Raw genomic sequence first — 25,327 nt, forward strand, 5'->3', positions numbered from 1 at the left:
ATATGCAAAAGCTCTGAGAACAATGCTTGACACATAGTGTTCCATAAGTATTTGTTTAATAAAATTAAGTAAATAAACACATAACCTATTAATCACACAGAAGCAACACATTAACTCTGATAGTGGTTGCACTGATATGAAATGCTTTAGAACTTTCCTGTCTGGAATTGTTTGAGACATTTTACAAGCTATGCAAAAAGGCCCTTATTTCCTTCTTTTTTGACCAGAGGTGACATTATTCTCCATCTTACTTATAAAAATTGGTGCTAAATCTGCTTTCAAAATGGAAAACTCCCAAAGGTAAACATTTGTTGCCAATAAAGACCTCTAAAGGAATGTGAAACAGGCTGAGAAGGTAATTTAGAAAGAAGAGCTCCAAAAATATTTGGCAGCAATATGGAAACAAGTGCATGGCTTCCTGGTGTAACTCCTTTGAAGATAAAAACTCATTTTTGATGTATAAATTCAGGTACATTTATTGAATGTAACAGAAATCATTTGAATGTACATTGCTGTCCAAATATATGCCATGTTTCTCTTTGTGTGTAAGAAGCGTATATGACCTTATCAGTGTTTTTTTTTTTTTTTTTTTAAGCTTCATGAGCAGTTCTTTTGGAGGAAAAAAAGAGCTTGGCAACAAGCCTGGGTTTTTAGATTCACTTGTTTATTTGGATGAAATCTGGTTGTTTAGGAGTAAAAACTGTGAAGATCTCTTTGAGTCAATTCTTCACTATATCTTGAAACTGTTATTGAGCAAATCTTAGTAATATTTTAAACTTATTGTGCCAAACATTTGGGTAAGTATTTTTCAGGCACTATTTCACTTAATAGTCATAATAACAGAGATATAATAATATTACACTTAGTAGTTATGATAACAAAGACATAGTGTAATAATTTTCATTTTATAGAAGAGGAAATGGAAGTTTCCAGAGATTAATTAACCAATCCAAGTTCTCACAGCTGGTGCCTGGTGGCTCAGTGGTAAAGAATCCGTCTGCCAATGCAGGAGATGCAGGTTTGATCCCTGGGTGGGGAAGATCCCCTGGAGAAGGAAATGGCAACCTACTACAGTATTTTTGCTGGGAAATCCCTTCCACAGAGGAAACTGGCAAGCTACAGTCCGTGCCATCACAAAGAGCTGGACATGACTTAATGACTAAAAACACCACCGTGGCAGAGCCAGGATTTGAACCCAGGCAAATAGAGTTCAGCCTCTTAGCTAATTCACTACATTATTTCCCTGAGTGGGAAATTAGCTTCCCCAGTTGTTCTGTCTATTGTGAACCACTGAGGTGTGTTGGCAGTGCCACGACAGCCAGTCCTGGAGGGGCTTCTCATTAGAAAGGCATACACACACTTTCAGTTCCCTGTGTGCTGGTGTGGAGCTGTCCACCTCTCTCCATGGACAGCCCTAGAGAAGAGCACATTATGTACGTGTGGCCATGACTGCTGAACCCAGCAATGATTGCCCACCCTGCTGGTAGCCAGTTTGTGCTGGTCGTTTCATCCTGGGTTAGTAATAACATAATGAAAGCTGTGTGTAGAGGCAGGGCATCTGAAGTGTTTTGGCAACAGGATGCTTATAGAAGGGTTGCACAGGATGCTTATAGAAGGGTTACTGCTGCTGCTGCTAAGTTGCTTCAGTCGTGTCAGACTCTGTGCGACCCCATAGACGGCAGCCCACTAGGCTCCTCTGTCCCTGGGATTCTCCAGGCAAGAGTACTGGAGTGGGGTGCCATTTCCTTCTCCAATGCATGAAAGTGAAAAGTGAAAGTGAAGTTGCTCAGTCGTGTCCAACTCTTAGCGACCCCATGGACTGCAGCCTACCAGGCTCCTCTGTCCATGGGATTTTCGAGGCAAGAGTACTGGAGTGGGTTGCCATTGCCTTCTCTGAGAAGGGTTGCTAAGGAATCCCAATGTTTTGTCACTCAAAGGTAATGTAATGCCTTTCTCATGTCAGTGTAGTAGTTAAGAAGGTAATTTTCTAATATTATAGGCATGACTCTTTTAAGATATGAGTACATTTTCTTCATAAGATATTCATCAACTGCAAATTGTTGTCCTTTTGCCAGATTTCATGAAGATCTATAAGCATTACTGAAAACTAATATGGCAACAGTTTAGTTTCATTATGGCAGGGTGAACTATAATACCAGACCACCTGACCTGCCTCTTGAGAAACCTGTATGCAAGTCAGGAAGCAACAGTTAGAACTGGACATGGAACAACCGACTGGTTTCAAATAGGAAAAGGAGTACATTAAGGCTGTATATTGTCAATCTGTTATTTGACTTATATGCAGAGTACATCATGAAATGCTGGGCTGGATGAAGCACAACTAGAATCAAGATTGCCAGGAGAAATATCAATAACCTCAGATATGCAGATGACACCATCCTTATGGCAGAAAGTGAAGAGGAACTAAAGAGCCTCTTGATGAAAGTAAAAGAGGAGAGTGAAAAAGTTGGCTTAAACGTCAACATTCAGAAAATGAAGGTCATGGCGTCTGGTCCCATCACTTCATGGGAAATAGAAGGGGAAACAGTGGAAACAGTGGCTGACTTTATTTTTTGGGGCTCGCAAATCACTGCAGATGGTGACTGCAGCCATGAAATTAAAAGATGCATACTCCTTGGAAGGAAAGTTATAACCAACCTAGACAGCATATTAAAAATCAGAGACATTACTTTACCAACAAAGGTCCATCTAGTCAAGGCTATGGTTTTTCCAGTAGTCATGTATGGATGTGAGAGTTGGACTATGAAGAAAGCTGAGTGCAGAAGAATTGATGCTTTTGAACTGTGGTGTTGGAGAAGACTCTTGAGAGTCCCTTGGACTGCAAGGAGATCCAACCAGTCCATCCTAAAGGAGAACAGTCCTGGGTGTTCATTGGAAGGACTGATGCTAAAGCTGAAACTCCAGTACTTTGGCCACTTCATGTGAATAGGTGACTCATTTGGAAAGACCCTGATGCTGGGAAAGATTGAGGGCAGGAGGAGAAGGGGACGACAGAGGATAAGATGGCTGGATGGCATCACCGACTTGATGGGCATGAGTTTGAGTGAACTCCGGGAGATGATGGACAGGGAGGCCTGGCGTGCTGCGATTCGTGGGGTTATACAGAGTTGGACACGACTGAGTGACTGAACTGAACTGAACTGAAACTATAAGTTAAGCTTAAGATGTCATGTAGTTTTATTGTTAGTATACCAAAAGTTACTACAGTCAACTAATTGCTTCTCAGATTATCATGGAACAAATATTAATAGACGTGAAATGCCATCTGCTTCCAAGAATTTCCTCAGAAACTGAAGCATCTCTATATACACCTATCATAATCCAACACATCAGATATTTATTCATGTTAACCAATATGAATAAACTACTGTTTTCTTCTCCAGTGTTCAACTAATAAAGACATTTGTTCAATGAATTGCCTAGATGTTCAGCTGTCTAAATTGGAATATTTTAGCAGCTGACACCCACAAATTTCAATTCTGTAAAAACCTACATCTTAACTGTTTTGAAAATTTATTTAGCTTGTACGGCTACACAGCTGTTGCAACTGTCTATGATCATTGATATTATTGCAATCACACACTTAATAAAAGTATCCTGATACATAAGAGTATGAGTATTTCAGATGTATTACTGATTAACAATTAGCTAATATTCTAAAATGCTTGAATCTGTCAAGATGGCAGGATTGGTCCTGAGTTATTTAATTTTTAATTTATTCAATAGTTAGTGACTTCTGTACAAATGCTTTTGTCAAGGCAACACTGAGCTGTTCAATGTTTGAAGATTACTCAGAAGTAAATACTTTCACCAAGGAAGTTACATGTCTTAAAGGAGGAAAATCATTTGTGCAGGGACCTATAAGATATAAAGTGATAAATGTCATCACTAAGGCACAAGTGAGGTATGGCGAGAGTTGAGGTGAGACAAGAAGCGATGATATCTTGATCATGATATGGTTAGGAGAGGCTTTGAAGAAGCATCCAAATAAAATAATACTTTGGGTAGTTGCTAGGGACTGGAGGGCGGGGAGAAAAGGCATTCAAGCTCATTGTGAGCAAAGGCCTGATGTAGAAAATTGGGACATTATTCGGAATAAAAAGTCTGGAATCTAAATTGCTAAAAAGAGAGTAGTGGGAAATAAAATAAGAAAATGAAATGAGGCTAAATCCTCAATAGAAAATACTGAAAGGCAGGGCATGAAGTTTAGAATTAATTTACATGTTGAGATAGAGAGTAATGAAAGGTTTTCAGAGGGAGAGGAATAATAGAGTTTAAATCACATTTTAAGAAGTTTAAAATTAGCTTGATTGTGTAGATATTGAAGGAGGACAACTTGAAGGGGATGATCATTTACAACTCATACATAAAATCAAGAGACCTGAAACAAGAGCTAACAGGAGGTGTGGATTTCAGAAATACCAAGGAGTTAAAATTAGCAGGACTTGGCAACTGACAATGTATGGATGCAGGAGAGGAAGAGGTCAAATTGGAGTACAAGTCTTTGATGCCCAGGTAACTGAGAGGAGAGCAGAATCATTCATTGAAATAGGTACTTCAGGAAAAGAGTTTGGGAGGAAAGATGGTGATTCACAGCAAGTTTGAGGTGTCTTTGGGAAAACCAGATGGAGTAATCTGGCTGGTAGTTGAAATATTAGATGGAGAGAGATCAGAAGTGAGAAATAGAGATAAATATGCCAGAGTTTTGGAAGGGATAGCTGAGACCAGGAGACTATGTCAAAGCATGACAAGAGATGTATTTACGAAAAGTAAGGGACAGCTAAAGACAGAACCTTATGAAGCATCTACATTTAGGGGTATTGGAGGAATGGAATCCATATGGAAGTTTATTTGGGGACCAATGAGATATTATTGATAATAGCACTTGGTGAATTGGGGCCAATTCAGTTAGGCAAATGGTTTCAGATTCATTCTGGTAGCAGTATCTTATAATCATGACTATCTTTGCTGATATTTTCATTATTTAAGGTCTCAAAAGAACAATAATAGAGGCTAATTGTTTGGATTTGAATACTATCAACAATGCAGAACTTACTGGTGAAGTGCAGATAATAGTAACCTTGAAGGAAAGGGATGCCCTAACCCAATATTCACAGAAAAGAATACTGAGCATAGTTACAGGTTTACTACACTTCAGTGAAAGTAGATTTTTTAAATTCTTGAAAAAAATTCTTGAAAAATTGTTGTAAAGATTTGTTGAAAAAGAGTCAAACATTTCAGGCGGGACCATAGATCATGAAGCATAGGCAATTTACAAACGGAAATATTGATACACAATTAAAAAGGATCTCAAGTAAAAAGAAAACTAAACAAAACCAAACTAAATACTTTTTTTTTACTGGGAGCTTCCCCAAAGTTCATGAAACCAAGAATACAGAGGAACAGGTGGTTACCCATTTGTAAGAGTGTAAATAACGTACAGATGCAGGGTGATGAGAAGATGTGAAGCATGTGGGAAACACTAAGGGTACAAAAAGCATGCGTGTAAAAATGAATTATATAAAAAGTTATGTTGAGAGCAAAAAGACTACTGCTGAGATACACAGTGTAATATTAGCAAGATGGAGATAAACCAGAACAACTTTACTCCTGTTGCTGTTGCTAAGTCTCTTCAGTCGTGTCCGACTCTGTGTGACCCTATAGACAGCAGCCCACCAGGCTCCCCCGTCCCTGGGATTCTCCAGGCAAGAACACTGGAGTGGGTTGCCATTTCCTTCTCCAATGCATGAAAGGGAAAAGTGAAAGTGAAGTCGCTCAGTCGTGTCCGACTCTTTGCGACCCGGTGGACTGCAGCCTACCAGGCTCCTCTGTCCATGGGATTTTCCAGGCAAGAGTACTGGAGTGGGGTGCCATTGCCTTCACTCCTATTTTACTACAATTTTTTTTTTTGACTAAGGAGAATAACTTTAATCCTGGAAATTGTAGAATAAATATGCTTAAAGGAAACTCAAAGCCCAAGAGGAAATAAACCACTGAAGACACAGCTGCTCAGACTCTGATGGGTTTCAATTCAGGGAGCAGAAACATTTCTAGACACAACAGGAAAATGTCAAATAGTCTTGGAATCTTAGGTGAAGTGAAGAGACATCAGAAGGCTGAAGGTGGCGTATGACCTATTTTTTCCCCCAAACTTATTTACTTTTAATTGAAGGAAAATTGCATCACAATATTATGCTGGCTTCTGCCATACATCAACATGAGTTAGTCATAGGTATACATAACTCAGTTTTTTGAACAGAGACAAAGGTGAATTAGGAATATTTAAAGACTGTTAAATGTATTGATTAATCCTTTTTCAAAGTTGTAGAATGAATTATTAAACAGTCTTGTTTTTAGACAAGGAACATCTAAAAGATAATATTTGATTATGAAAAAAATTTAAAAGTATTTCTTTAGCTTAAATTTTTAAGATCTGCAGATGATGATGATTAGCTGTTTATTGAGCTTTAAGCCAGCTTTTTCACTCTCCTCTTTCACTTTCATCAGGAGGCTCTTTAGTTCTTCCTCATTTTCTGCCATAAGGGTGGTGTCATCTGCATATCAGAGGTTATTGATATTTCTCCCAGCAATCTTGATTCCAGCTTGTGCTTCCTCCAGCTCAGCGTTTGTCATGATGTACTGTGCATATAAGTTAAATAAGCAGGGTGACAGAAAGTGAAGAAGAACTAAAGAGCTTCTTGATGAAAGTGAAAGAGGAGAGTGAAAAAGTTGTCTTAAAGTTCAACATTCAGAAAGCTAAGATCATGGCATCCAGTCCCATCACTTCATGCCAATACATGGGGAAACAATGGAAACAGTGGCTGACTTTATTTTGGTGGACTCCAAAATCACTGCAGATGGTGATTGCAGCCATGAAATTAAAAGACGCTTACTCCTTGGAAGGAAAGTTATGACCAACCTAGACAATATATTGAAAAGCAGAGAGATTACTTTGTCAACAAAGGTCTACCTAGTTAAGGCTATGGTTTTTCCAGTGGTCACGTATGGATGTGAGAGTTGGACTGTGAAGAAAGCTGAGTGCCGAAGAATTGATGCTTTTGAACTGTGGTGTTGGAGAAGATTCTTGAGAGTCCCTTGGACTGCAAGGAGATCCAACCAGTCCATCCTCAAGGAGATCAGTCCTGGGTGTTCATTGAAAGGACTGATGTTGAAGCTGAAACTCCAATACTTTGCCCACTTGATGTGAAGAGGTGACTCATTTGAAAAGACTCTGATGCTGAGAAAGATTGAGGGCAGGAGGAAAAGGGGACGACAGAGGATGAGATGGCTGGATGGCATCACCGACTCGATGGACATAGGTTTGGGTAAACTCCGGGAGTTGGTGATGCACAGGGAGGCCTGGTGTCCTGCGGTTCATGGGGTTGCAAAAAGTCGGACACAACTGAGTGACTGAACTGAACTGAACTGATTGAGTGCTTTATGCGTTGGGAATACTTAATGAACTTAAATATATCAATTACTTAATTTTCCCCAAGTTGCCAGGAAGTAGGGATCATGTTTATTCCTGTTATGCAGGTAAAGCAACTGAGGAGCATAGGTATCTAGATCATGAGAATTTATAAGTATATCTTGGTTTCAGCATGATTTTTGACAAAATTTCTTATTTTTTTCTTTGCTAAAATTGCGTAAATGTGAACAGAGAGGAATACTTATTTGAAAGTAATTGTCCTAACATTTTTTTTAAACTATAGAGATAGAAAAACAAAACCAAGCCCAATAAGCAAGTAAACATAAACGTGTTGAGCTAATTCTTTGAGCCAGAGATTTCAAGGGTGAAGTCGGGGTGCACTGGATGACTTGTTGCTAAAAACTGCTCCAGATGACTTTAATGAACAGCCAGGTTTGGGAAGCAATGAAATAAAAGATGACCAAGGCAAGATTTCAAACATCTTGTCTGTTAGGAACGAGGAATCCAAATTAATGATTAATTTTATTATTAATAAGGGTGAACTATGAAACTTATAGGATGTTAATTGCATGTTTGAATGTTTGAAAAATCTAGACAACTTTAAAGAAAAATATAAAAATCTCCCATAATCCCACTACTATAGAAATAACTATTATCTACGTTTTCATACATTTTATTCCAATATTTTTTCAAAATGTTTAAAACAGATAATTATGTTTATAAAAACACATGCACAAACCACACAAGAGGCCCCTATGCAGTTTTTTTTTTTTTACCTTTTGCACCTAATTCTGTGTCATGAACATTTGTCATGTAATTGAATTTTATCAATAAAATAACTCAACTTTATTCAGAAGAGCATAACTTGCTTAATCAGTTTCCCTTTTTCTGCCCATTAGGTTGTTTTTAATCTTTTGCTGTTATAAGTAGCTGTATGATGAAATTCCTTGTTTATAAAATTTCAACAAGTTTTGTCTAGGTATTTCCTCAGAATAGGTCCCTAGAATGTAGTTACCTAGTCAAGGGGCATGGATGTTTCCAGATTGGTAAAAAGCTTCAGTGACAAGTTATTTTAACTTACATTTCTGCAAAGCAGTGTATATTACCTCACTCTTATTAAGTAGAAATATTATATGTGAAAGATCCTTAAGCAGTATAAATAGAGCAAAATTAGTCTAATTTTGATCTCTTAATGAGATTTATAGGATTACTGTGGTCAAATATTATATTGTGTATAATTTTCTTGGCTATTTGTATTAATTATGTAAAAACTTTTTGTGATGACTATCTGACAGTGATGGTTTAGTTGCTAAGTCATATCTGACTCTTTTGCAGCCCCAGGGACTATAGCCCACGAGGTTCCTCTGTCTGAGGGATATCCTAAGGAAGAATACTGGAGTGGATTGCCGTTTCCTTCTCCAGGGGATCATTTTGACCCAGGGATCAAACCCACATTTCTCACATTGCAGGCTGATTCTTTCCACCAGGGAAGCAGTGATGTCCACCTATTTTTTGGTAAAGTGAAAGTGAAAGTCACTCAGTTGTGTCGGACTCTTTGCAACCCCATGGATAGTCCATGGAATTCTCCAAGCCAGAGTACTGGAGTGGATAGCCATTCCCTTCTCCAGGAGATCTTCCCAACCCAGGGATCGAACCTAGGTGTCCCACATTGCAGGTGGATTCTTTACCAACTAAGCCACCACGGAAGCCCAAGAATACTTCTCCAGGGATCTTCCTGACCCAGGAATCTAACTGGAGTCTCCTACATTGGAAGCGGGTTCTCTACCAGCTGAGCTACTAGGAAAGTCCTTTTTTTTTTTTTTTTTTGTAAAGCCTATTAATTTTTAAATTAACAATTTGAAAGAGTTCTTTGGAAGAAGGAAAAGGCAACCCAACCCAATATTCTTGCCTGGAGAATCCTATGGACAGAGGAGCTTAGCAGGCTACAGTCCATAGCGTCACAAAGAGTCTGAAGTGACTGAACACACACATATACACACACAAGCACACATACATGGGTTCTTTGAATTAAGAATAGCAGCCTTTTGTTTGCCATCTCTTGGTTCTCCTGCATTGGCAAGCAGATTCTTTACCACTGGTACCACCTGGGAAGCCTCCTTTGTTTGCCATACTTGGTTGTAAATAATGTCACCTAGTTTCCTTTAATTTTTTAAAAATCTATGTTGTTTCTAGAAGCGCTGAAAGTTATTTTTCCTATGTGCTGTGCTGTGCTAAGTCATTTCAGTCCTGACCGACTCTTTGTGACCTTATGCACCGTAGCCTGCCAGGCTCCTCTGTCCATGGGGATTCTCCAGGCAAGAATACTGGAGTGTGTTGCCATGCCCCTCTCCAAGGGATCTTCCTGAGCCAGGGATGAACCCTTGTCCCTATGTGTCCTTCATTGGCAGGCGGGTACTTTATCAGTAGTGCCACCTGGGAAGCTCCCCCCCTTTTTTTTTGCTTTTATATTTTTAGTATCTTTTACTTTTTGAGATACAGTAATTATTCATCTATATTTTCTTCTAGTTTTCTAAAGAGTTTTTTAAACACTCTTAAATCCAGCTGAATTAATTTTGACTTATGGTAAATGCTGAGGGTCTTAATTTTGACTTATGGTAAATGCTGAGGGTCTAATTATTTCCCCCCAAATTTTAACTACATTTGAAACTTGATCAAACAATTCTTTCTTATTGGTTTACTTTTTTTATTTACTAATTTTATCATTTACGTTTAAAAATTGTACACTAGGGTCTGGCTCCAGTTTATCTGTGTGTGTCTTTAGTTATAGATTTTTGTACTAATACTATGTACCACCAATGAGATAAATTGACATTTTATTGGGCAAGTTTTCCTTCGTTGCTTTCCTCTAAAATATCTTGATTAGCAGCAGTACTTTATTTTTCCCATTGAATTTTGCAATCATTTTATTTAATTCCGATAGAAACTAAATGGAAAATTCAGCCTGTTCCTTATGCTTCATCACTGTCTACTAAACCAAAATTACCAACCAACAAACCAGCCAACCAAACAAACAGCCAAAGAAGCAGATAAAAACTCACGTACACTGGTAGAATTTTAAAAGTTACTCCTAATAATAATTATCACTATCCAGAGATAATCAGAGATTGATACTGTTATATATGATTTAAATCTGCATGATATGTTATACCTCATATAAAGCTGGAATTGTTTGTTACACATTTTGTAATCTTATTTCTCTTAATATATCATGAAATGATGATATACCACGTCGTTAGTCTTCTAAATTATTTTTAATGGAAACTTATTATTCCATTATATATATATATATATGTACATATTTGCAAGTATATTTACAAACCTGTATATGTGCACTGTATTTATTCAGCTAATCCCTACTTTTGGACATTGAATTGGATTCCGCTTTTTACTAAAAACTCTGAGAAATGATTTTGCTATCTTATGAACGTCTTAAGAATACATCTTGTATGCATCTCTTATTTTTGTTTAGTATTTGTTTACTTGTTAATAACATTCTTGGTCAAATGGTAAAACAGTTTCTGAGTTTTCTTGTACTGATTGCAGAATTATCCTGTTTTAACAATTTCATTGTGCCACCAGAAGTGAATAAGAATGCTTCCTTAGAGATTTTGATTGGAATTGCATTTGAAAATATGTAAGAACATTTTTTGTCTTCAGACTTTACCTCAAGAAACAGTGTGTCTCTCTAGACATATATATCACTTAGTAAAATTTCATTATATATATCCTGTGCAGTTCCTTAGTAGGTATAAAACATAAAGATTTCTTCATATAAATTCTTCACATTTCCTAAATAAAATTATTTTTAGGCTTTAACTGTTTTTTTTTTTTTCCTAAATGTAGCTATCAGGAATGGATTACTTTCACATTACATCATGCATGGTTGGTCATGTCTCACTTTTTTACATTACAATTTCTGACTGTTGTTTTTCAGGAAGCTTTTGATTTTTGTATATTCACTGTATATTTGAATATTGAGTTTTCAATTTAATTGCTATTAGTTTTAGAGACACTGATGTGAGGACCAGAGAGTTTATCAGCATCCCCAAATCATAAGGTTGGTCTAGTGTTGGAATTGGTATCGAGCCTAATTTTCTATAAATTCCAAAGATAATGCTTTTTATACCACCCTGTATCACTTCCCAAATATATCTGTAGAAATTCAATTCGCCAAACAAGGGAGATTATATACAGCATTAAACATTTTGTACAGGTCAGTGTTCTATTCAACTCTCAGCACCAAATTTTAAGAGTGACATGGACATTAAAAGCTGGTAAAGAATCTGCCTGCAATGTGGGGGAATTGGGTTTGATCCCTGGGTTGGGAAGATCCCCTGGAGAAGGGAAAAGCTCTCCCACTCCAGTATTCTGGCCTGGAGAATTCCATGGACTATACAGACCATGGGGTCGCAAAGAGCTGGACACGACTGAGCAACATTCACTTTCATTTTCTAGAATGAGCCTGTAATATGAGGAATGATTGAAATCAAGAAAATGAAGGTATACAGCTTCAGTGACTAGAGTCAAGATGACTGGGAAGAAGTTAAAGGAAACTGGATTCTGGCACATTATGTCAGAACACAGCACAGAGAGTTTTTCTTAAATGGAATAGGGTATTTTGAGAGATATTAATCCACCTGATTTTGGAAGTGCTCAAGGAGAAGCTGGATGAGCATCTCTTGAGCCTGTTGTAATGGGGATGGGAATGTGGACCAAGAAATCCCCAAGTCTTCTCCTGGTCCTGTGATTATTTCTGAATTTACCTTTGAAAAACCCTAATTCTTATGTTAGCCATGGGATTTGGATGTAGTTATCATTACTACTTATGTGGTGAGTTAAAAAGCACAAAATTTCTAAACCTCATTTTATTTAGTAATCTTATTCTTGTTTCCTGGCTTTACAACAAATTTTGACAGATCTCTAAATAGAATCCAGTTAAAGTTCTACTCTTTTATTCCTTTGTCTATCTTTTCCTGTTTGTTCTAATGAATAGTGACAAAATAAAATAAGAATACACAACAAACACAAAATAAGCCCCTGAATAATCAAAGGGTGATGCTAAGCTGTGACCATGTCTTCAATAAAAAAAATGTGTTAGCTGGGCAAGCAATCATTAGGTTTCTCCCCCGCTTTCAGCTTGACAATCTTTATTCACTCACTTATGCATTCATGATGGTTTTTTGTGATTCAACTAGTGTTGAGGGGCTATGAGAGATGCAACAGTGTCTTTGCCTTAAGAAATCCTGGTTGGAAGGGAAGAAACTATGTCACAACAGTGGGGTGGGGAGAAAGTAACAGAGGCTTAGAATATGAGGTACTCTGAAAAGTGGTTCTTCAAGTGATAACAAATGCTTCTGAAATGGCATTACATTCTTTCCTTTCCCACTTCTACTTCTAACAGTTTGGGGATGAGGATAAGAGACTGTAGGATTGGGTTAAAAAATGTGATTAAGTGAAGAAAGTTTGGGTTAGAAAATGTGATTGAATGAAGAAGAACCTCCAAAGATTCTTCTCTTTGCTCCATTTCAAACTTTTATTAAGAGTGAAAAACAGAGGAAGTTCTGAACAAGGGTGAAGATTGTAGTTTTAGTGTTTTTTAGAATTTATTGTGATGTTATGAGCAGAGACTGCTATCTTCCACTATTTAACTAATTCCTTTCCTCGATCTTAGATTCTTCAACTATAAAATGGAAATGGTAACATCTACTTTTGAAAACACTCATAGGACTGTTTGGACAAATAAGATAATGAATATGAATGTTTTATTTTTATTTTTTAAGCCTAAATGGTATGCCAAGAATAGGTGCTGCTATTGTTATTTTATCTTTTTAAAATTTAAGTATAGTTAATTAACAATGCTGTGTTAGTTTCAAGTATACAGCAAAGTGATTCAATTATATACATATATGTGTTATACATATAAAGTTATATATATACATATATATGTATATGTATATATATATATATTTTTTCATATCCTTTCCCATTATAGGTTATTACAAGGTATGGAGTATAGTTCTTTGTGCTATACAGTAGGTCTTTGTTGTTTATCTATTTTATATATAGTAGTTCAGTTCAGTTGCTCAGTCGTGTCCGACTCTTTGAGACCCCATGAGTTGCAGCACGCCAGGCCTCCCTGTCCATCACCAACTCCTGGAGTTCATTCAAACTCATGTCCATTGCATTGGTAATGCCATCCAGCCATCTCATCCTCTGTCGTCCCCTTTTCCTCCTGCCCCCAATCCCTCCCAGCATCAGAGTCTTTTCCAATGAGTCAACTCTTTGCATGAGGTGGCCAAAGTACTGGAGTTTCAGCTTTATCATCATTCCTTCCAAAGAACACCCAGGGCTGATCTCCTTTAGAATGGACTGGTTGGACCTCCTTGCAGTCCAAGGGACTCTCAAGAGTCTTCTCCAACATCACAGTTCAAAAGCATCAATTCTTCGGTGCTCAGTTTTCTTCACAGTCCAACTCTCACATCCATACATGACCACTGGAAAAACCATAGCCTTGACTAGACGGACCTTTGTTGGTAAAAATATGCTATCTAGGTTGATCATAACTTTCCTTCCAAGGAGTAAGTGTCTTTTAATTTCATGGCTGCAGTCACCATCTGCAGTGATTTTGGAGCCCTAAAAAATAAAGTCTGACACTGTTTCCACTGTCTCCCTATCTATTTGCCATGAAGTGATATAGTAGTATGCATATATTAATCCCCAAAGTTATTATTTTTTCTATTTTTAAAAAAATTGAAGTATAGTTGATTTGCAAAGTTGTGTTAATTTCTTTTTTTTTTTTTTCTGATGGGACATAATCTTCTTTGGTTCTACTTTAATCTAGGGCTTTCTCCAACCTTGTATGGATGCACTTGCTCTATCTTTTTACTTCTTTTTGTATCAGAATTCTTTTTTTTCTTTTAGTGAATTTTATTTTATTTATTTATTTTTAAATTTTATTTTATTTTTAAACTTTACAATATTGTATTGGTTTTGCCAAATATCGAAAGAATATTTTTAAAATGTATAATGTACATATAACTTAATCTCTTTGCTGTGCAGTTGTGTTAATTTCTGATGTACAGCAAAGAGATTCAGTTATACATACATGTATACATTTTATAAATATTCTTTTCTATCTCAGGATACTGAATATCCTGAGAATATCAATATCAATATCTCAATATCAATATCTCAGGAATTGAATATCAATATCTCAGGATATTGAATATCCTGAGAATATCAATATCTCAGGATATTGAATACAATACTCTGTGCTATACAGTAAGACCTTGTTGCTTATCCACTCTATATGTAATTGTTTTCATCTACTAACCCCAAACTCCCCAAACTATATAATCCAGAAGATAAAAAAATAAAAAGATACATGCACCCCATGTTCATTGTTGTTTAGTCAATGTCATTCTGACTCTCTTTTATGACCCATTATGGATTGTAGCCTTCCAGGCACCTCTGTCCATGAGATTTCCCCAGGCAAGAATACTGGAGTGGGTTGCCATTTCCTTCTCCAGGGGATCTTCCTGACCCAGGAATTGAACCAGCGTCTCCTGCATTGGCAGGTGGATTATTTACCACTGAGCCACCAGAAAAGCCCATGTTCAGAGCACCACTATTCACAATAGCCAAGACATGGAAGCAACCTAAACGTCCATTGACAGATGAAAGGATAAAGAAATGTGGTATATACAGATACTTAGCTGTAAAAAGAATGAAATAATGCCCTTTGCAGCAACATGGATATACCTAGAGATTATCATACTAAGTGAAGTAAGTCAGAAAGAGAAAGACAAATACCATATGGTACCACTTATTTGCAGAATCTAAAATATGACAGAAGTGAACCCATCTACAAAACAGAAATAGGCTCACAGAGATAAAAGAAAACAGACTTGTGGTTGCCAAGAGGGGTGGGGTAGAGAAGAGATGGACTCGGAGTTTGGTGTTATTATTTTTAATTGCAGAATTCTTGTCCTTGAGATGTCTTTATATCTAGATTTGGTAGTATAGATAGATTTTGAGTAGCTGTTATGTCTCCGTTTAACATGTTGTATCACTCCATGTTAATTATTGATGCAGTTACACATTGAAAACTTCATGCTTAAGACAGAAGCTAGAGGTTCAGAAAATTGCCTGGCTGTATGTCTAAAATGATTTGAGTGAATCTCACTCAGTCACTGGGGTTTTACATAAAAACTGTAAGTATGGATCTCACTCAAATTATTCCTATGGTGTTTTAGGAAAGTTGACATGTCACAGGGCTCCTGGTGAGGAAGCTTCTTGAGTTTCCCAGAATGACACCACTGCCATTTAAATAAGTTGAATAAATTAAAATATTCTGATCATATTTTTAGAGAAGCTAGGTAGTTTCAGTCTGTAGATTAGGAAGTGGAAACTCTGCTTTGGTTCTAGCCTGAACTACACTGTATTGTTTAGACTGTTGTTAGATTTAGTCACTTAGTCTCTGGCTTGTTTTAATCACAGTTTTCTAAAGAAGCAGCTTTTCCTTTTCACCATCTAGTAATGTTGAGGAAGTTCATGGGGATCCTTGTCAGTAGAGGGCTTGGCAGAGTAGCATTATCACTCCATAGCACACTGGAAAAACCATCCCTGATTATCAAAAAGTAGTTTCCTTAACAAGGCATCAAAATTATTGTACCTCATCACATGGTCTCCTTTGTGGGTGGGCTATTATGTTTGGCAAAGAAATGTGGCATAGCACTTTTGTTTTAAGAAACCTTTCCCTCTCTGGAAGAAACCTGTAATCTTAGCATAGCATTGTGGAAAATTGTGCAGAGGCTTTATTGTTTGAGTATACTGGCACAGGACATCTTTGCTTAGGAGATTCCTACATCTCCACGTACCATCTTTCTGTGGATGTCTTGGGACGGTCATGACAAATTGGGAGTTCTTTCCATAACTGTCTTAACCATGAGGTGCAGTGAAACAATGGTTCACTATGCTTCCTTTTAGTCATTATTATTTTAAGGTGTCCTTAGAATTCTAAACAACACAATGATCCAAATACATGTTAGGGTCTAACTTCTGTTGACATACAGGCTGGTTTGCACTTGTTTTCATGCTCTCATTTGTACAGAAGGAATGAATAGGAAAGAGATGGACTGGGCTTCTTGGACATATGACCTGGGAAGTCATACATGGCAGCACCACTCTCAGAGGGGCCCAGAGCTTCATTTGAATGTTTTTAAACTTTTGCTGTTACCACCTTGAAATTCTGAATACTTTTTGAACAAGGGTCCCCACATGTTCATTTTGTATTGGGCCTCACATATTATGTAGCAGATCCTGCTTCGAGGTCATTAACTGTCATATGAACTGTTAGAAAATACCGGGTATTGGGAAAAGTGAATGAGATGAGGTGGAGTGTCCAGTGAGAGGAGGCATGTGCTAAAGAAGTAACTAGAGGGACTTCCCTGGTGGTCCAGTGGTTAAGAATCTGCCTGCCATGCAGGGGACACAGGCTTGATCCCTGAGCTGGAAGGATCCCACATGCCAAGCAAGGACTAACTAAGCCCGTGTGCCACAACTACTGAGCCTAAGCTCTATAGTCAAGAGCCTGAACACTAAGCCCACGTGCTGCAACTAGAGAAAGTCTGAAGGTAGCAACGAAGACCCAGCACAGCCAGAAACAGAATTAATGAATTAAAAAAGAGAAGTAACTAGGATCTATGTGTATTTATCTTACTGTTTTAATAGTGGTCTTTGTATTGACTCTTGGAGAAGGAAATGGCAACCCACTCCAGTACTCTTGCCTAGAAAATCCCATGGACGGAGGAGCCTGGTGTCCATGGGGTCACAAAGAGTCGGACATGACTGAGCGACTTCACTTTCACTTGTATTGACTAGATTTCTGTTTTATTCAAAGAACTTTCTGCCTCCTACATTCCTATGTTTACAAGTCTAGAAAAAATTCCTTGGGAGTGGAACCAAATAGGGAGTGGATCTGGGGAAATGTAGAGCTCTTGATTATTTTGCGTCATGAGCAGCTTTGGCTGGCAAATCTGGCTCTGTTGCTCAAATTCCAGTGTCAGGGCTTTATATGGCTCATTACCAAATGGAGTCAGTCCTAGGCAGGTGCTTGTTCTTGTGATTACTGCCATTGTCTAACTTTTGACAAGCTCACCTCCTTCATCCATGTTCAAATGTCACCCTTTCCTTGAGGCCCTTCCTGACCATTTTACTACAAATTGCAACCTATCCCATCTCACTTCTTACACTCCTGAAAGTGAAAGTGCAAATTGCTCATTCGTGTCCAACTTTTTGTGACCCCATGGACTATACACTCCATGGAATTCTCCAGGCCAGAATACTGGAGTGCGTAGCCTTTCCCTTCTACAGGGGATCTTCCTGACCCAGGAATCGAACCGGGGTCTCCTGCATTGCAGGGGGATTCTTTACCAACTCAGCTATCAGGGAAGCCCCTCTGACACTCCTAATTCCTCTTATTTCACTTCTTTTCATTTAAAAACATGAGATGTAAATAAATATTGTATGTTGTTGAGGGTTTTCCAGGTGGCTCAGTGGTAAAGAATCCCGCCTGCCAATGCAAGAGCCACAAGAGATATAGGTTTGATAAATGGGTTGGGAAGATCCCCTGGAAGATGAAATATTCATGCTGAGATAATCCCACAGATGGAGGAGTCTGGCGGGCTCCAGTTCATGGGGTTGCAAAGAGTCAGACATGGCTAAGAGACTGAGTACATATATTGTTGAAGTGAAAAATGAATGAGGTTTGGCACTTAGTAAATGCTCAATAACCTTTAATTGAAAAACAGAATGAGAGAATGAGTGGATAATGTGCATTTCTAACAGCTAAAAGTTAAACCTGAATGAAGTAAAAATGTCAGCTTTATTCTTACCCATTTTCTCCTCAGCTGGGTTTGTTCTCTATATATTGATTCTAGTTCTCAGGATTTTTTTGAGCTCACTAACTGTCCCCCAACCCCAGCCCCAAAGTACTACTTTTGTGCACTTGTATGATCTCCTGCAGTTTAAGATCTATGAGTTTTCCAGCCTGAGTATCCCCTGTTATTTAGTAACAATATTTTCCTAATGCCACCATGGGAATGGAAATAAGAAAATGTGTTGCTTGGGAAGGAGGGTAGGAACGGTATATAGGATATTACTGATTATCAGAAGATATTTCTGTTTTTGTGGGAAATTCCACTTGGGCCATTTCATCATTCTTCGAGGTGTACCATGTCTACTTCCAGAGAGGAACTCTGAAGAGATAACTCAGTCCTTCATGTCATTCTTTCAGAGAACACTGGAGACATTGGTAGCCTCAGTTCTGATAATATTTAAAGTGCATGTCTACTTTCTAGCCTTCTTTAATAGTTCTCCTTTAGTATAAAAATCAGCTATTTGTTAAAATACTGTCTTCTAACTTAAGCCTCAAGAGACTTTTTAATCAATATAATATTTACTTAGTTTGAAGTATTCTGTTTTACATTTATAATTGAAAACTTAAACTCTTTGGCTAAGAGATACTTAGAGATTAATTAATTTATTAATTTAGTAAGTTAAAAGTTGGCACAGATGTACCCCGTTTTATTGTGCTTCACTTTTATTTCGCTAGATATATAGTATTTATTTCCATAGATACTGCTTTTTTAAAACAGTTTGAAAGTTTGTGACAACTCTGTACAGAGTAAGTCTATTGGCACCATTTTTTTTAAACAGCTTTTGATCACTTTTACATTTTGGTAATTCTTGCCATATTTCAAACTTTTTCATTATTATATTTGTTATGGTGATGTATGATAAGTGATCTTTGTTCTTGTTTTTTTCCCTTTGTGAGCAGTCTTTTTTTTTTTAATTGAGGAAAGGCAATGGCACCCCACTCTAGTACTCTTGCCTGGAAAATTCCATGGATGGAGGAGCCTGGTGGGCTGCAGTCCATGGGGTCACTAGGAGTCAGACACAGCTGAGCGACTTCACTTTCACTTTTCATTTTCCTGCATTGGAGAAGGAAATGGCAACCCACTCCAGTGTTCTTGCCTGGAGAATCCCAGGGACGGGGGAGCCTTGTGGGCTGCCGTCTATGGGGTCACACAGAGTTGGACATGACTGAAGAGACTTAGCAGCAGCAGCAGGAGCAGCATAGTGACTTGAGGGCTGTCCTGGTCGCTCAGTGATAAAGAATTCTGCCTGATAATGCAGGAGACGCATTTTCAATCCCTGATCTGGGAAGATATCCTGGAGAAGGAAATGGCAATCCACTCCAGTGTTCTTGCCTGGGAAATCCCATGGATAGAGAAGCCTGGTGGGCTAGGTCAATGGGTCACAAAAGAGTTGGATATGGATTAATGACTAAACAACAACAACATAGTTAGCCTACAATATTATATTAGTTTCAGGTGTACAACCTAGCAATTCAATATTTTTATAGATTGTACTCATACAAAGGTATATAAAATATTGACTATTTCCTTGTGTTGTACATTATGTCCTTATAACATTTATTTTTTAGCTAATAGTTTGTACCTTTAATCCCCGTTACCCACTTTGCCCCTACCCAACCCCTTTCCCTATTCTGGAAACCACTAGTTTTTTCTCTGTATCTGTGAATCCACTTCTGCTTTGTTATAATTGTTCATTTGCTTTATTTTTTTAGGTTTCACATACAAGTGAAAACATACACTGTTTGTCTTTGTAATCAGTGATCTTTGATGCTACTACTGCAAAAAGATTACAACTCTCAGAAGACTCAGATGATGGTTAGCATTTTTTAGCAGTATTTTTTAAATTGAGGACTTCCCAGCTGGCGCTAGTGGTAAGGAACCTGCCTCCCAATGCAGGAAGCTTAAGAGATGTGGATTCTATCCCTGGGTCAGGAAGATCTCCTAGAGGAGGGGATGGCAATCCACTCCAGTATTCTTGCCTGGAGAATCCTGTGGACAGAGGAGCCTGGAGTTAAGCGTCGTAGAGGAGAGTCGGACACAACGGAAGAAACTTAGCACTCACGCATGTGTGTTATTTTTTAGACATAGTAATATTGTGTTATGTTACATAGTTGAAACATAACTTTTGTCTGCACTGGGAACTGAAAAATTCATGTGACTCACTTTATTGTGATATTTGCTTTATCAAAGTGATCTAGAACCAAATCTGCAGTATCTCCGAGGTATGCCTGTACCTGGATAAGGTAATGAAGGAGAAACATGAGAGTGAGTATACAAAATAGAATCCATACTTGGTATACCCAAATGAAATGCATGTTCAGTTGCTCAGTTGTGTCTGATTTTTTGTGACCTCCCCGGACTTTAGCTCTCCAAGCTTCTCTGTCCATGAAATTTTCTAGAAAAAATACTGGACTGGGTTGCTCTTTCCTTCTCCAACCAAATAAAGTACCCTGTGTAAGCAATTGTTTCTGTGTACTTTCATAATTTTTTCTTTTATTCCCTTTAAGCCTTGGGAAGCCTTCTAAACAATCTAAAATTCAACTTACTGGTATGAGAAATAAAGGCACCATCACAGTGATTTAGTTTTCAATCTGAAAGCCTAATGTCACATTCCACATACTTGCTGTGTTCAATCTGTTTCTTTTCAAAAGAGGAACAAGAAGACTGGCACTTGATTCTATCAAGTTTCAGGCATATACATTTATTTTTTAAATTTCTTACAGCAGAAATAATGACTTTTTGGACCCTCAAAATCACGTGGAATAAATATTGCAGTGAAAATTATTTCATTTCTCAGCTAAGAATTAGAGGACTAAATTTTAGTATGAAAATCAAATAGATCTTAGAATGTTGAAAATTTTGTTTTCTAATAAAGTGAAGTCTGAATTGCTGTGTTTGGTTCCATTGGGCAACTGTCTTTTGATTTTGTTCTTAAAGTACAAAATTCTGTTCTTAAAATATAAAATATATTTCAGTGTAGGGAAATAGAATTAAAACAATTAAGATGAGATTATTGTCTCTGAATTTTAGTCTAGGTCTGAGAGTCTGAAGATTTTAAGTGCTTCTAAAAGCGAGACAATCCCTGAAAACTCTCTGGACACTGTGTTTTCATTTCCCTAGGGGGAAGGGGAATAGCTGAGGTGGCTTCCTGGGTAAGGCAAGGGTGGAGAGAGCTGGCATTTCCCAGGGCGTCCGGGAGGGAGATGAGTGGATGTGTTGTTTCCATGGACACACCAGTGCTCCATTTGTTCATCTTCAGTGCTGACCTATGTGACTGGACTTGGTCCAGTGAGGTATAGACTAGGGGAAATTTGTCCCCATAAACTTTTCTCAATTTTTTCTCTACAATTTTATACAAGTGTTTTACTTCCAAAATATAATTATTTTGTAATTTTGCTTTCTAGATATGCTTATTCTTTCTAATGGGATATGGTTAAGCTAACGAAATAATCCAAAAACTAGTTGTTATTATTATTGTTTTTTAATCATCATAAAAGTACACACCAGTATATTCAGGAATCTATTTACTCTCTGGTCTGCTTGTAAGATATTTAAAGCATTATGACTTTTGTCCTAGTTTTATTTGAAGTTGGAACCCTCCGTGAAAATTCCGTTTTCCTGAGTGCGGTCTTAACCTTAGAACATGCGCTGCTTCAGTAGGAGTTGTAAAGTGCAGCGGGCGTAATAAGGGCTGAAGTAAGGGTAGGCTGCGATTCAAAAAGGAAAATGTGGAAGAAGGAGCTACGGGTGGATTTCATCGGATATATGATTTAATTTAGTTAATTAGAAGATAGAAGGGTCAGGAAAAGCAGAGCTTGTGCCCACACAACTCACACAGTCTGATAAAGTAACCTTTAGACAACAGCTGTAATGTAAAAGGCCCACGCCAAAAACAACAGAGCAGGGCCCAGTTCCTGTCCCTTAAAGCAAGACAGCTGAAACAGTGGCTGAGTTTAACAACAAAAAGAACAAAGCAAAACAAACAATAATCCAAACCAAGGTTTTCTGAAGAAAGGAAAATGAACTAATTAGGAGTTGGACATTTCGAGAGCACTGCCTTATGGAAAAGTGCCAACTTTATCTGTGGACTTTTGGTTCCTAAACCATTGGCTGAGAAAATATTTCAAGTTACTGAATGCTTTCTGAGGGGAACTGAAACTTTGTATCTGTTTAATAAAAATTCTAAATTGGGCTTAGCATAATAATAATTTATGCTATGAGAATTTGAAGAGCAAAGAATAATACCTTTCTATTCACTCTAATTTTGCATCAGTTTTCTTTTCACAAGACAGGAAAGAGTTATTTTTATAGATAGTAATGTCCAATATACATTTAAATTAATAAACCCACATCTGTGATATTATGCATCAGTTTTTGAACAGTACTCTGACAGCTAATTTCAGTGTCAGAAAATGCTGAAAAAATGGAATGTTGATTTCTAAAGTGTTTTTTCTTTAAAAAAATTATATAATAAATTGTAGCCAATGATAAATGATTGTGCCAGAGATTTGCAGGTGACTGCCAAATAGAAGACTTTGTAAAATTGAAAAAAAGCTGGATCACTTAAGGAAAGTAATTCATTTCATACTTTGACTCTTTCCCAGAACAAACATAAAAAATGCACTCACTATTCTCCTTCCTGGTATTAACAAAATATTTTCCAAATCCATTGCATTGCATGCATTACATTCCTTTATCAGGATTTTATTCAGTTTGTGACTCTGCTGGAAACTGATATCTTAGAATTAATCTGATACATGCTTTTACCTACTTTTCTCTTGTTTAATCCTTAGCTAAAGTACAACTACATTCGTTTGAATTCTGTGAGGCTTTGTGGAACATACCACCACAACTACAAATAAAAAGCATCAAGTTGTTTTCTTAATTTCTTTTTTCTTCTCCTTTTAAAAGATTTTCACTTTTTGGTGAATTAATTGTTCTAAAAAGTTTCCAAGTTGAAGATCAGTTTCTTGATCTAGTATTTGTCAAATATAAATGTAAGGAAAATCTGTTTTTCAGGTACACGATAGTGTAGCCAAAGTGCCTTAAAAGCTTCTGACTGCTATTTAAAACATAGGTACGGTTTTTGTGAAAATCAAGAACATTTGCTCTCTACTTAGGTTCGGAAGCCCAAGAGTTACAGAGGGTCATCAGGGTTAAGAGAGCGGCAGAGACTTGCCCGTGAAAGGTGACAGTTCTGTTTTTTCACTAATGGGGCTCAGCAGCAGGGGCAGCAAGCAACGTGTCTGTCGTCCCTGTAAGCAAGCGCCTCTGTGAGTTATAACTAGGCAGACTTACTGTGATGGCCTGGAGTCTCTCCTTCACCAGCTCAGCTTCTTCCATTCTAGAAGTCGGGGACAGGCAGCCAGTGAGGGAAGTCCAAAGCTACCATAAAGCAGGAGCCTCCTTGGGGAGAGGAGTGGAGGTGACAGAAGAGAAGCCAGGAGAGACCCACTCCTGCACTGGTGGAGAAAAGCAGAAATCCCCGACTCGGCAGGAGCGCCTCTGAGCAGATGTACAGATCAGCCCAGACAGACACATGTAATGAGGGTGTGCCGGGGAGGCAGACGCTGAGGCTGCTGGCACAGGCTGACTGACAAGTTTGAACGGCAGCGGCACAAGCCCTTTTCCTTCAGGAGCTGCCAGCTCTTTGTTGCAACGTGCACAGTGAGCAAGGCACAGTTTCTTATTAACTGTTCCTTTCCCAATTCATTCTTCTCTAGGAGTAGCACCAGGAGCCCACGCTGTGTGTTTCATCAGCCTCTGCTCTAGCCACACACAACCAGACCTCTGCATGTGTGGGTTTGTACAAAGTTGGTGACCCCTACTCTCTCTCTACCAGACGGAGCCTTACCTTGACTGGGCCAAGTCACTTGCTTGCTTTTCTTCCTTTGATTGCTTTCAGATACTAATACAAAATTCTGGAGCAACTTTAGAATTTAATCTAGTGGTAAATTTACATCAGGCTGTCCTCACCTCTTCCTTCTCCTCCTATTCCAGCAGTGTGTTTCAAAGTTTGGAATCTTTAGGTCATGGAGAAATTAAAGACAGTGACGTGACTCTGTTAAGAACTTGGTCCATCAGCCGTGTTCAGTGCAGTTTAAATGTCAAGACCACTCTCTGTTATTTCTGTCTTGGACTTCTGTGGGATGGATTTCTTTCTTGCACCTTGTTCAGCAATGACACTCAGGAAGGTGGCCATTTTGACCTCACCAGTTACACAGGAGAAAGGAGTGTGGAGACTTTGAAAGTGTGATGAGACATTCTGTAACTCATGTAGTCTGACACCATGTGAGAATTCCTTGGCCCTTTGGCAAAAAGAAGTCAAGCCCAGTGAAACTCTTAGCTCGAAGCAGTCTTGGAAGCTTTATGATTGACTTTGTCTGTTTTCTTTCCCCTACCCTTTCTTTAATTAAATTTTGATGCAATAAATCCTAATTACCATCTACCTCATTGTTATATGTGTAGATGCTGTCAAGCACTTTCATATCAATATTCAGCTAAAGAAGTTAAAAGGATAACCCAAACATCGAACAAATGGTTTACTTTCCTTTGCATTATCAATATCAGTAATAATAATGGCTAATATTTCTTGAGTACCCTCTAAAGGCAAATTCTTTACGTTAGATTTATCTTACAAGAGGCTGGAAGATTTTAGCCCTATTTTAAAAATGAGGGAGCTGAGGATCAGAGAGGTCATTTGCCATACAGATAATAAACAGCAAAGCCAGGACTGGAACCTGGATTTTCTAACAGTCATTCATCAGGTCTGCCCAAGATAGGCTGAAGATTACATCCACCTTTGTGAGAAAGAGTTGGGCCCCCAGCTTCCTCCTCCATCTAGCTTCCAGAACACTTAGAGCTGGGCTTAAACCCCTTAGTTGGAACCCTGTAGGAATCTCCTTAAGTAAGCTTA

General features: G+C 38.0%; 1 protein-coding gene across 1 annotated transcript in view; it reads right to left on the reverse strand.

The window, feature by feature from the left end:
- The window catches only part of PALMD (palmdelphin), a 59,782-nt gene extending 35,765 nt beyond the window's left edge, over window positions 1-24,017 (reverse strand). Inside the window, exon 1 of the mRNA XM_019957002.2 lies at window positions 23,710-24,017. Within this exon, the coding sequence (XP_019812561.2) occupies window positions 23,710-23,754 (45 nt within the window). The 5' untranslated portion in view covers window positions 23,755-24,017. The remainder of the gene's footprint in view (window positions 1-23,709) is intronic.
- Window positions 24,018-25,327: the final 1,310 nt, after the last annotated feature.

This window comes from Bos indicus, chromosome 3 (assembly GCF_029378745.1).
Source record: "Bos indicus isolate NIAB-ARS_2022 breed Sahiwal x Tharparkar chromosome 3, NIAB-ARS_B.indTharparkar_mat_pri_1.0, whole genome shotgun sequence".
Lineage (NCBI taxonomy): Eukaryota > Metazoa > Chordata > Mammalia > Artiodactyla > Bovidae > Bos > Bos indicus.